This window comes from Ovis aries, chromosome X (assembly GCF_016772045.2).
Source record: "Ovis aries strain OAR_USU_Benz2616 breed Rambouillet chromosome X, ARS-UI_Ramb_v3.0, whole genome shotgun sequence".
In the NCBI taxonomy this organism is placed as follows: domain Eukaryota; kingdom Metazoa; phylum Chordata; class Mammalia; order Artiodactyla; family Bovidae; genus Ovis; species Ovis aries.
The window spans coordinates 44,031,026-44,044,504 of NC_056080.1; the positions used below are offsets into that span (position 1 = coordinate 44,031,026).

General features: G+C 38.7%; 1 protein-coding gene across 22 annotated transcripts in view; it reads left to right on the forward strand.

Moving 5' to 3' along the window:
- Positions 1 to 13,479, forward strand: part of KDM6A (lysine demethylase 6A) — a 181,268-nt gene that overhangs the window by 77,143 nt on the left and 90,646 nt on the right. For all 22 annotated transcript variants that reach the window (XM_027963010.3, XM_027963012.3, XM_027963011.3 and 19 more), the window contains exon 5: positions 8,100 to 8,158. In XM_027963010.3, the coding sequence (XP_027818811.1) occupies positions 8,100 to 8,158 (59 nt within the window). The remainder of the gene's footprint in view (positions 1 to 8,099; positions 8,159 to 13,479) is intronic.

Consider the following 13,479-nt stretch of genomic DNA (forward strand, 5'->3'; position numbering starts at 1 on the left):
TACTTTACCATAGGGATCAAAAGATGTCTTGAGTTCTGTCTCTGCCTTTTTACAAGCTCATTTCTAATGGAGGAGATAAAGAGCCTATCTGTAATAGACATGAGTATTCATTTGGAAACTTGTTTCAAAAAGCTTAACTCTGTTTGCACTTGGGAATGTGTCAGATAATGATGATACTTGTGGAAAGAAGACATGAGTGATGAGTGTGATGGATAGGAATTTGCCAAATTGAGAAATAGTTGAAGGAATGATGGCATTGGTTTTTTTCAGCAAAGGAAGCAAATGTGTTTAAAATCATGGAAATGTGTAAGAGCATATTTTATTCGTAGGTTTGCATGTCATTTGTCCTAGTTGAAGTGGTGGCTCTGAGATTGGGAAAGTTGAGCAAGACTCATAAAATGAAGACCTTTATAGTCAGGCTAGGTTGTAGGGAATCTTCAAAGGAGTTTAAAATAAGAGTTAAAAATGTTTGAGTTTTTGCAAGCTCTTTGGCAGTGGTGTGGAAAGTATGTTGAAAAGGATAGGGGCAGGGGTATGGAAGGGGAGGCTAAGGTTTGGGAGCTGAGTTAGGAACTGTTGAAACAGGCCAAGTAGACAAAGTCCTAAATTACCTAGAGAAGGGCAGTAAAAGTGGAGAAGGGGATAGATTCAAAAGCTTTGAGATTGTAAAATGAACTTTGTGAAAAGGATGAATTTGGCTTATTGGTGGGGAGGAGGTAAGAGAGGAAAAGTAGGATTACTTTTTGGCTTGGTTAACTGGTGAGATTGCTGTCATTGTGGCTTCAGAGTCTCCCATACAATGTAAGATTCATAGAGTTTCAGGTGGTTGTAGTACATTCAACAGGTGGCGAGTACCCAGTTTGATTGACTGTTAATACCTTCCTCACTCTGATGACCATGACATATTAACAGGTGGAAGGAGAAAAAAGCAGAAACCTTCTGTTCTTTATGCAAAGAAAGCAAAAGCTTTCTCAGAAACCCCATGGTAGAAATCTCACTAGCAAGAGCTCTTATGTCACCAACTTTTCCTCAGTGGAAGTAGCCAGGAAAAAGAGGATTGATGACAGTGGCTTCTATGGGATTTCATAGACAGATTTAAGAAAATTTGGCAGTAAGAGAGTCTAATATGAGGTTGCCAACTGCTGACTTAATGAACCACATATCCTTCAACTTTAAACATAGTATAAAAGCCTTCAATATAAATGAATTGTAATCTTACTGTTATAATTTCTTAATTTGGGATTGTGATGAGTGCTGTAATACAGTCTAGGTCAGAAGTTGATAAACTTCTTTTGTAAAGGGCAGCAGAGTAACAGTTTTAGATTTCATAAGCCAGATAGTCTCTGTGTTGTAACTGTTGGGCTCTACTGTTGGATCTGGAAGCAGCTATAGACAGCAAGTAAATAAATGAGTGGGTGTAGCTATGTTTCAGTACTACTTTATTTACAAAAATTGATGGCTGGCTGGATTGGCCCGTGTGCCATAGTTTGCTGATACCTGATAGAGATGTTCTAATAACCTCTAAGGATTTGGACTGAAGCAGGAGTTTTTTTTAATAAATAATACATTTCTCAGAAAGCTACTCCTCATCACTTCATGGGAAATAGATGGGGAAACAGTGGAAACAGTGTCAGACTTTATTTTGGGGGGCTCCAAAATCACTGCAGATGGTGATTGCAGCCGTGAAATTAAGACACTTAATCCTTGGAAGGAAAGTTATGACCAACCTAGATAGCATATTCAAAAGCAGAGACATTACTTTGCCGACTAAGGTCCGTCTAGTCAAGGCTATGGTTTTTCCTGTGGTCATGTATGGATGTGAGAGTTGGACTGTGAAGAAGGCTGAGCACCGAAGAATTGATGCTTTTGAACTGTGGTGTTGGAGAAGACTCCTGAGAGTCCCCTGGACTGCAAGAAGATCCAACCAGTCCATTTTGAAGGAGATCAGCCTTGGGTGTTCTTTGGAAGGAATGATGCTAAAGCTGAAACTCCAGTACTTTGGCCACCTCATGCGAAGAGTTGACTCATTGGAAAAGACTCTGATGCTGGGAGGGATTGGAGGCAGGAGGAGAAGGGGACAACAGAGGATGAGATGGCTGGATGGCATCACCGACTTGATGGACATGAGTTTGAGTGAACTCCAGGAGTTGGTGATGGACAGGGAGGCCTGGCGTACTGCGATTCATGCGGTCACAAAGAGTCAGACACGACTGAGTGACTGAACTGAACTGAATCCCCTAACTTCTCACAGTAGATTGGAAAATGACTTCATCACATTTAAACTCATTCTCCTATCAGTGCCTTTGCTCAGGTCATCCTTCTGCCTAGACCCATGTTTCTCAGTGGGGCTGCTATTGGCATTTTTGATGAGAGTATACATTGGGAGGGAATACATTTTTATCAGGGCACGTAGCCATTCACAGCCCCAGGTCACTATTTCCAAAAGTGTGTGGATTAGAACCACTGGCTGAGGTGGCTTGTTTTTCCTTCTTTCCTAACCATCCTTAAGATACAGTACCCAAGTTCTACCTCTTTTCCTAGTCTTTATTATATAATCCTTAATTAACTCTTAAATGGTTACAGCTTGGAATACATTATTCATGAAACTTCATAGTCATTTGTCTTTAGATTATAAATTCATTGATGGTAGGAATTATTGTCTGTTTTGTTCACTTCTGTCTTCCCAGTGCCAGTAACTCTATTATGACTCAAAATAGGTGCTCAATAAATATTCAAATTACATTGTCTTCTATTATGGAAAAATGAGACTTGCCTTCTTGCTGAGATATATAAGCTCCTGATTAATAGGGACTATCCCTCATACTAATTCCTTGTCACCCAGGGAACTGAACTTGATACTGAACTGGGTGATGCAGTTTGCTAAACCTTCAGGCATCTGCTAGGTGGAGAGCACTGTGCATGCTAGGCGAGGGTATAGAGATGATTACATTTTTATCTGATGGTATGGAGGTTAGTCAATACACAAATAACAAAAATACAGTAGTTAAAAGAGTCAGCTCTGGAGGCAGACCTAGATTCAGTTGCTGTGTCTGCCACTGTCTCTTTGAGCAATTTTCTTAATCTCTCTTAACTCTTTCATTTCGGCCACCTCAAAGAGCTGTTGTTGTTCAGTCGCTAACTCTTTGAGACCCCATGGCCTGTAGCTCTCTAGGCTTCCTTGCCCTCAATTGTGTTCAAATTCATGTCGGTGATGGTATCTAACCATCTCATCTCTACTGCCCACTTCTTTTGCCTTCAGTCTTTCCCTAAATCAGGGTCTTTTCCAGTGAGTCAGCTCTTCACATCAGGTGGCCAAAGTGTTGGAGCTTCAGCATCAGTCCCTCCAATGAATATTCAGGGTTGATTTCCTTTAGAATTGACTGGTTTGATCTACTTGTAATCCAGGGGACTCTCAAACACCAGAATTCCAAAGCATCAGTTTTTGGCGCCCATACTTCTTGGTGGTCCAACTCTCACATCCATACGACTACTAGAAAAACCATAGCTTTGACAATACGCACCTTAGTCGGCAAAGTGATGTCTCTACTTTTTAATGCACTGCTCAGCATATTAGAACCTTTTAAAAGAAATGATGTTAGCATTTTCAGCATATTAGAACCTTTTAAAAGAAATGATGTTAGCATTTTGCATAAAATTAAGTTCTTACTGTTGTACCATGTTGCATGCTAGGGACAGTGTACTAAGGCAAAATTTAGAGGTTGTAAAGATTACCTCTGGCTTGATGTGGGAGAAACAACAAAGCTCCATAGGAAAAATGGCATAATAGATCTAGATGGACTGATAGAATTTATACAGTGGCACGGGTGGTGACAATAAGCTTTCCTAGAGGGGGAAGGATGAACTATGAACAGAGAAAGTTGAGAGAATGCAGGATATGTACTGAAAGCAGAAAGATTCCTCAGTAAACTCAAATTTCCACCACATACCACACTACCTTCTCTGGCAGTTAACTAATTTGGTGATAGATGCTCTCTATTATTATTCAACCATGGTCTCTTCCCCTCCATCTCCCCCCACCTAGGGAGCCGGTTGTGATTCAAATGTAGACTTTCTTGGGTAGAACATTTTGAATTAACTACTCTTGTATTCTGAATATCATACCTCCTCCCTCTACACACACAGTAAGTAGAGTGTGGGAGAGAGTACATTTTAATCAGTTCAGCTTGTTCAACCCTTGAGTATTGTTCTCAATACCTAGTAAAAGTTCACTTTATTTCAGCCATAGGGTGGGGTGGTAAAGGAGTGATCCTGATTGAAGCCATTTTCAATTAAATTAAAAAAATTTGAATATGAACTTTTGAATGCGATGTTTTCTGAGATCTTTGTGAATGCCCCTGTAGCATGTAGTTTTCTCATTGAGAGAATTGAGGGTAATAAGGATCTAATGAAATTAAATTTCCATATTTATTGCATTTTAAGATATACTTAAAACTTTTTCAGTGCTTCCAGAAGGGTACATAGAATGCAAAGGAAATAAATAATATGATCCTAGAACAGATTTTAGTATTAAAAAGAATAACTGCATATCAATAAGTCTCCTAGGTGTTTATTATACTTTGGACTTTAAATATCACTGGTTCTTTTCTGCAGTCATTGAATGACAGCAGCTGTGGGATAAGGACTATAGTTGGCTCACACCTAGCACAAAATGACTCTGAGAATGTTCTTTACTGTCTCCTAGAAATTCCCAGTAGGATTGAGTCCCTGTTGCCCACAGCTGCATAGCCATTCATGTTGTGGCTGTTGTTTAGTCACCAAGTGATATCTGTAAGAAACGCCGCGGGAAGAAGGAGCCACCCCTATGGACCGTTGATCAGGGCCTTTTATTGGGCTGTCGCTCTCGGGCAGAACTCCCGGGGGCGGGTAAGCAAGGAAGCGGAGGTGGGGGGGGGGGTCTGTGAAGCAAAGGGAGTCTGCGGGGTAAAGGGAGTCTGGGGGGGGGGGGAAGGAGTCTGCGGAGTCTGTGAGGGTGGGGAAGGGTTTTATAGCCTGGGCCGGGCCTCCCATATAAGGAAGAAAGCGCGGGCTCAGCGGTGATTGGTGTCCAAGGGCTCCGTGTCAGCTCCTGATTGGACGGCGAGGGCTTCGTGTCGGCTCCTGATTGGTCGGCTTGGTTGCCGGGCCGTCTCCGGGGTGTGTCTGCAGCGCCCTCTGCCGGGACATGTCCCGACATGCCTGACCTCGCCCTGAACCTTTCATCCTGGCCTTGCCCTGACCTTTCAGTATCCATCTCTTTTGTGATATCATGGGCTGTAGCATGCCAGGCTCCTCTGCCCATGGGATTCTCTAGGCAAGAGTACTAAAGTGGGTTGCTGTTTTCTTCTCCAGGGGACCTTCCTGACCCAGGGATGAAACCCATGTCTCCTGCATTAGCAGGCGGATTCTTGACCACTGAGCGACCTGGGAAGCCCATAGTCATCCATACTACACCCTTTATTAGCTTCCTTCCCTTCCCTGCTTTACTTCTCCAGATCCATTACTGGTGTTTTCTAGGGTAACTTCCCAAGTAAAATACTTACACTAAAACCTTTTGTCTCAGGGTGTGCTTCTGAGGAAATATAACCTAAAATAATGCAGTAAGATATATGTTAGTAAGAGTTTGAAATTTTTAAGTTTTGGAATGTAGAATTTGGATAACATATAGTCGGTACTCTGCTGTTTGCCCTTTTTGGAAAAAAGAGAGTAGCTAGCTAGTTTCCTATATGGGGGGGCGGAGGTTGTATTGAGTCTGGATAAGCATCTCTGTTTTGTAGTGCATGCAAAAGGAATCACTGATGTTTACAGCCCCAAATGTAAGTGACTAGGTGTCATTTTAGCATGTGGGTTTTTTGTTAATACTAAAATTATAGGTTACAGGTTTATACTGTGCATTTATTTTGAATTCTAACTACCTTCCTAGCAACACTGAACATAAAATTAAATCCAGTCAGAAAGAACCAGAGAAAAAGTATAGAGATACAAGCAAGAGAGAATAAGATAGCATAGTTCAAGCATTTTCTTATTCCTGAAAAGTAGGTTTTTCTTTTAGTTTTACCTATGGGATTCTGCTGACAGATTTTTTTTTTTAATTGAAGTATAGTTGAATTACAATGTTAATTTTTCCTGTATAGCAAAGTGACTCATTTGTACATACATATATATACACGCACACACACACACACACACACACACACACACACACATTCTTTTTAATATCTCCTGTTATGGTTTATCCCAGGACTTTAATATGACTGAATATAGTTCCTGTGCTATACAGTAGGATCATATTATCCATCCATTCTGGATGTAATCGTTTGTATCTACTAACCCCACACTTGCAGTCCCTCTACCCCCACTGTTGGCGATCACAAGTCTGTTCTCTGTTTCTGTGAGTCTGTTTCTGTATCATAGGTTCATTTGTGTCATCTTTTAGGTTCCACATTATAAGTGATTTAATGGTCTTTGTCTTTCTGACTTGACTTCACTTAGTATGATAATCTGTAGTTGCATTCATATTGCTACAAATGGAAGTATTTTTATGGTTAAGAAGTATTCCATTGTGTATATGTACTTCATCTTCTTTATCTACTCATCTGTCCATGAGCATTTAGGTTGTTTCCTTCTTTTGGCTATTGTGAGTAGTGCTCCTGTGAACATAGAAGTGCATGTATCTTGTTGAATTAGTTTTGTCTAGATACGTATGCTCAGGAGTGGGATTGCAGGATCACATGGTAATTCTACTTTTAGTTTCCTGAGGGCATCCATACTGTTTTTCATTGTGGCTGCAACAACTTGAATTCCCACGAGAAGTGTAGGAGGGTTCCCATCTCTCCACCCCCTCTCCAGCATTTGTTATTTATAAACTTTTCAATGAAATTAAAAGACGCTTACTCCTTTGAAGAAAAGTTATGACCAACCTACATAGCATATTCAGAGGCAGAGACATTACTTTGCCAACAAAGGTCTGTCTAGTCAAGGATATGGTTTTTCCAGTGGTCATGTATGGATGTGAGAGTTGGACTGTGAAGAAAACTGAGTGCTGAAGAATTGATGCTTTTGAACTGTGGTGTTGGAGAAGACTCTTGAGAGTCCCATGGACTACAAGGAGATCCAACCAGTCCATTCTAAAGGAGATCGGCCCTGGGATTTCTTTGGAAGGACTGATGCTAAAGCTGAAACTCCAGTACTTTGGCCACCTCATGCGAAGTGTTGACTCATTGGAAAAGACTCTGATGCTGGGAGGGATTGAGGGCAGGAGGAGAAGGGGACGACAGAGGCTGAGATGGCTGGATGGCATCACCGACTCGATGGACATGAGTCTGAGTGAACTCCGGGAGTTGGTGATGGACAGGGAGGCCTGGCGTGCTGCGATTCATGGGGTCACAAAGAGTCAGATTCGACTGAGTGACTGAGCTGAACTGACTGAATGATGGCCATTCTGACTGGCCCACTCCAGTACTCTTGCCTGGAAAATCCCATGGAAGGAGGAGCCTGGTAGGCTATTGCCTGGAAAATCCCATGGAAGGAGGAGCCTGGTAGGCTATAGTCCATGGGGTCTGGAAGAGTTGGACACGACTGAGCGACTTCACTTTCACTTTTCACTTTCATGAATTGGAGAAGGAAGTGGCCACCCACTCCAGTGTTCTTGCCTGGAGAATCCCAGGGACGGGGAGCCTGGTGGGCTGCCGTCTCTGGGGTCGCACAGAGTCGGACACGACTGAAGCGACTTAGCAGCAGCAGCATTCTGACTGGTGTGAGGTGATACCTAATTGTAGTTTTGATTTGCATTTCTCTAATAATTAGTGATGTTGAGCATCTTTTCATATGTCCATTGGCCATCTATATGTTGCTGGCAGAATTTTACTTCAGGACAAGTTTGATTGAAAAGAAACCACAGGATCTGTCCAAGTTGATTGGATTCTGTGCTATCTGTTGACTCTTAAGCTATTTTGGTGTTTTAAAGATATATTGTAAATATATTATAATGCAGGATAGAGTGTTAATAACTTAAAACATCGTGGTTATTATAATTTATAATAATAACATATGTATTAGACATAAATGCTTTTCTGAAAAGTCTCTTTTCCCTTTCTTTTCAGAATGCTGCCTTTTTATATGGTCTTGGTTTGGTCTACTTCCATTACAATGCATTTCAGTGGTAAGTTAATGTGAAACTAGTAACTCAGTTGTTTCTAGTGTATAGCTTTTGTTTGCATTTTTTTGTTTGTGTGTGTATGTATGTGTAATAAATACAAAATATTTTAATATCAATAAGCCTACACTTTCCAATAATCTCTTGGAATTATTACTTTGTTCCTTTAGAGATATTGACCCACCTTAGATAATTCAAAATGTATATGTTCCTAAAAGAATCTGGTATAAAGAATACTTACATTAGAAAGCCTTTGGAATTTCTATAATACTTATTATACCTGGTGGTTCCCAGGTTATTTGAACAGGGGAATGATTGTGCTCTTTGTTTTCAAGGTTTGTGGGTGAGTGATGTATGATGACCAGTATTTGCTTTTCAGACTTTTAGACATATTGACTGCTCCTTCCCCTCCTCCTTCACCAAAACGCACATGCACATGTACATACACTGCTGCTGCTGCTAAGTCACTTCAGTCGTGTCCGACTCTGTGCGACCCCATAGACGGCATCCTCCGAGGCTCCCCCATTCCTGGGGTTCTCCAGCCAAGAACACTGGAGTTGGGTTGCCATTTCCTTCTCCAATTCATGAAAGTGAAAGGTGAAAGTGAAGTTGCTCAGTCGTGTCCGACTCTACTTTCCAATTTCTAGTAGCTAGGGACTAGATTTTAAACTCTCAATTCTCTCTTCTGTAAAATAGTAATAATGGTACCACCTTCAGAGTCAGACATTAATAGACATGTAAGATTTTATAAACTGTAAAGTATATCGGATCCTGTTACTATGGCCTTTGCCCCCTTGTTGTTTTTCTGTTTACCAGACAAGACAGTAGCATTCTCTAGTGGAAAGAACATAGTTGACAGATTGGTATTCTATCTCAGCACTTTTAGTTTGATCTGTTTGCTCGTGTGTGTGTTAGGTACATCGAAGTTAATTGTCTTTTCTACTCTAATAGAGTTTTGATAATCAAATGAGATAATGTACGTTTTGTAAACTGTAAAGCCCTATGTAGATTTTTGTGTTTTTTTGGAAATTTATTCAACTTTGTCAGAGTCCTTTCTAGTCTGCATAATCTTAAGCTTGAGTGAGTGCTGCGGAAGTCCAGAGGAACATTTTTACCAAAGGTTATAACCCTGTCATATACCTGATGGGCACCATGGATATTTATTACAGAGCTTTTAATGTGCATTGGCAATGATGTGATATGATTGCTCTAAAGAGGAAACTTCAAACATAATCACTTTTCCCAGATGCCTTTTCTTTCCTCTTTGGTTTTGGTCCTGTTGGTTTTTGGTTATCAGTGGAATCACTGCATTGTTAGAGAACATCTGTATGGATAGAGTATTATAATCATTCAAATTATTCATTTTCATGGTAAACTTTACAAAGCTGTAATTGGTCTTTATAAAGAAGTTTTGTAATATTTTTCTTCTAAATTATACATTGTTGTAGAACAATCTAAAATTTAAGCCTCCTAACTTGTATGCAGTGTATCATGTATCATCAAGAGTAGATGAGGAGTGTTTTAAAATCTCTTAGGTTCTTAAAGATCCTATTTGTAGAAGACTTTTAGAACCAGAAATGGCCTTAGAGATTAATTAGTTTTCTCCCTTAATTTTGTAGGTGAAGAAAACAAGATGTGTGTGTGTGTAACTCAGTATTATGTAATTGGTTGCAGAAGCAAGCTTATGCTCAGATTTCCCACTCTAATTATTTTGTCTATTGTAGTCTGTCTACAAGTTTGAAGATTGATAGGTCATTATTTTTAATCAGTATTTATAATTGTTCTTCTGGGCGTATTTGTACAGTCTTTATGGCCAGCCAGAAATAATTTAGGTGAAACTCAAGGCAAGGAACACTACACTTTTAGAAATGGACAGGTATACCTCACACGAGTTAGTTTTCACCTACCTGTGATAACTTGTGAACTCTGTAGATCACATATAAAAGCATAAAATTAATAGTGAGGTGAAAGCATCATCAGTTCAAAATTGGATTGCATTAAAAAGTGTGTGACCATGTCAAGTTAGGGGGCTTGTAGTGTGGAAAACTGTATCTTTGATTCTTTATCTGCATATGATTTCTGTGTCCTTCAGTTGCCTTAATGAAACTATGTAACAATGATACAATCTCTGAATTACTAAGTGCCTTGTGTTTTGTTGATCCTGTCCTGGTTACCATTTTCTCCTGTCTTAAGTTTCAGCTCTAGCTGCTCCCTAAAGTGATACATCTCACCCTGCTGTCTCTTTTGTAAAGTTTTTCTTTATTTACTTTGTCTGCTTGGGTCTTAGTTGCAGCACACAGGCTCTCTGCTTGTGGCACATGTGCTCAGTGGTTGTGGTGTGAGGGCTTAGCTGCTCGGGGATGTGGTGAATTGTTAACTGCTAGACCACCAAGGAAGTCATTCACACTCTCTTAATCCTTCATGGATGTATATTTTCTGTTTTCCTGATCAAATGTTCTTTCACAGACTGCCCCCAATTTTGCTTTTACTTACTTGATTATAACTTGAACAGCCACAAAATTAGAAAGCTTGGAGTAGGTGCTTGGTGAGAGTTTTAGAGTATAGCCTTAATGGATCAGAACTTCCTAGGTTAAGACTAAATTTGTGTGGGGATTTTTTTGTTTGTTTTATTTATAGGTAGCTATTAATTTCTGGGAGCAGCCGCCCCCACACACACACTTAAGTGCTTTGGCATTTGTTGAAAAAATATTTGCAGAGAAAGGTATGGCATGCCTTTTTTGTATTGTTAGCTCAGAATGGTCTAGCTCTGGAACATTTATAATTTAAGTAGAATTTAATATTTGGAAATGATGTCTGTTGGTATTTAATTAGATTAAGTATTTGAGAAGAAAGCATGCAACCAACATGTGTGTTGAAATTGGTGATAGTGACCTAATAAATTACTAAGAGCACTTTTATCAACTATGGGTTTTATCTTGTTACTCTGTCTTATTTCTTGCCCTATTATGTTGCACACCCCCACCCCCCACCCCCCCGCCTTTTTTCTTTTTGAGTTGATGTTAGCCTCTTGAGTCAATTCAATAACTTGGTCAGTTTTTCTACTTTCAGTTTGAGGAGCCCAATGTCAGAAACAGAGCAACTGTTAAATTCTCAGTAGATTTATCATAATTATTTAATTTTACTATTATCATACACAGTAACTTGTGACCAGACTTAAAAATTATATATCCAGCAGAAGAAAGGAAGCCATAGAAGCCCAAAGTAAAATACATGCAGCAGAGAGCTAGAACCAGCATCTATAAAGCCATTCCTTTCCATGTTTATGCCCATGCCTTCACTTCATGAGGGTTGCAAATTGCTAAGGGTACCTTGAACTGAGCTTTTCCTTGCCTTTATAATAAGAAACATATCTTTGAGTGAAAAAAATTGAACCATGTACAGTAGTAAATTATTATAACTTGTAGCCATATTTCTGAATATACCCCCTTGAAAATCCTACCATTCCTCTTTCTTTAGCTTGTAACCTTTTGTATCCCCACTGATCAATATCAGAATGATCTTATGGTAGCAAATCTAACAGCTACATAATTCTTTGCCAGAGGCAGAGGATTTTGGAAATTAGCTTCCTAAATCTGATTAATAAGGCCTGGTAAGGAAATGTAGTGATGATTATTATGTTGACATTAGCAAGGAGTAGGGTAATGAGATGGAGGTGAGTTCAAAAAGACGGAGATGTTAACACGTTACAAGTGAATTTTCTCCAGGACTCATTTTCAATTACAAGTGTACCAATTATTTGTACCAGTTACGAAGTGTTCTTAAGGGTATAGTAATCTTTGCTTGCCTTGTAAAGTCACTGCTTTGAGTGCAAACATAAACATAAATAAACCTAATGTATTTTAGATAACCACCATTGACCTTGAGGCTTGTTTAACATGGAGTCAGGCAAAAACTTAATATTTAATATATGTTTTCTGAGCTATCATTATGCAAACTAATTCTCTTAGACCAGAGTTTAAGTATATTTCTATTAAAATAAAGCAGTCGATGTTAATGTATGTTCAATTTATTCTGTTTGCTTCTGTTTTGGAAAAAACTAGCAGATAAATAAGGTAGTTTTGGTAAAATGATGCTTACCAGTGACATATAGATTGCCAGAGAGAATTTGCAAGGGTTTGGACTGATTAAGCCTCAGGGAAATTATGAATAAAAACATAAACTTCACACTGGAGAGGAGAAAAAAATCCCACTGTCTGCAGTGATGAAATGAAGTTGGCTGAAGAGGGCAAAAGACCCAAGAGGTAATACATTAGCAAATGTCAATGTGAATAAACCAGTATATGATACTTCTAACTTAGCCTCACATTTAAGATCCTCTCTGTTTCAACCTCAGATAATCTTTCTACCCTTATTGTTCCCCTAAATATATTCTTTGTGTGAGTCACTACTGTATTAACATTTTGCTGAAAATGTCTTGAGTATTTTTTACCCATGTAACTTGTCTTATACCATTTACTTTGTTTGGTCTGCCTTCTCTTTCCATCTCTACCTTTAAATATCTTACCTGTCTCTGAGTTCTTCATCAAATCTTACTATTTGTCTCATTTAGAAGGAACATCTAAATTTCCTAAGTGTGTGTGTGTGTGTATGGAAGTATTAATTTGTTTTGTGAATGTGTTATTACTGATACAGAGCTAAAGTATTCTCTCTTTTATTAGTATGAAAACTTGTGAAATTACTTCCTTTATCCCGTCAGATATACCTGAGGGAAATCTCTACATTCACCTTTATTAGCTCCAGGGAACTTAAAAGTTTTATTTTGTCTCTTTAAATGTGCTCAAACTGTGCCAGGATGTTTACTTAATATCATTATTTTTCTATAGTTTGGTAAAGTTCTAAAGGAGGCTTTTTGAAAAATGACTTTCTAGAAACCTTATTAAAAATGAACATTGCTTTAAAATATAGTCAGTGTGTATGTTTTTTGTAGGTAGTGCTATTAAGGTTTTAATTTTTTATCATTTTCTTTAAAAAATTGTTAGTGTCTAACATTAAATGTAAAATTTTAAACTGAAAATCTATAGTTATAATTATGGTGATTAAAAAACATTTTTAGATTTTAAGAAAAATGCATGGATAGTTATGTATAGCAATATGTACTTTTATTTTAGTAGAGATTATGCTTTAATATTTGAAAATTGTAAGCCTTACTAAGCATTATATCATTAACAGTATTTTATGGTTTTAAGTAGCGATTTCTCATGTTCTGAAATTGTCTGTTGATCAGAATACTGATGTCAGCAGAATTTGTATGTGTTGGTGGTTTAGTCGAGCTTGTACTACAGAGACCATGTTCTGGTTGCATATGG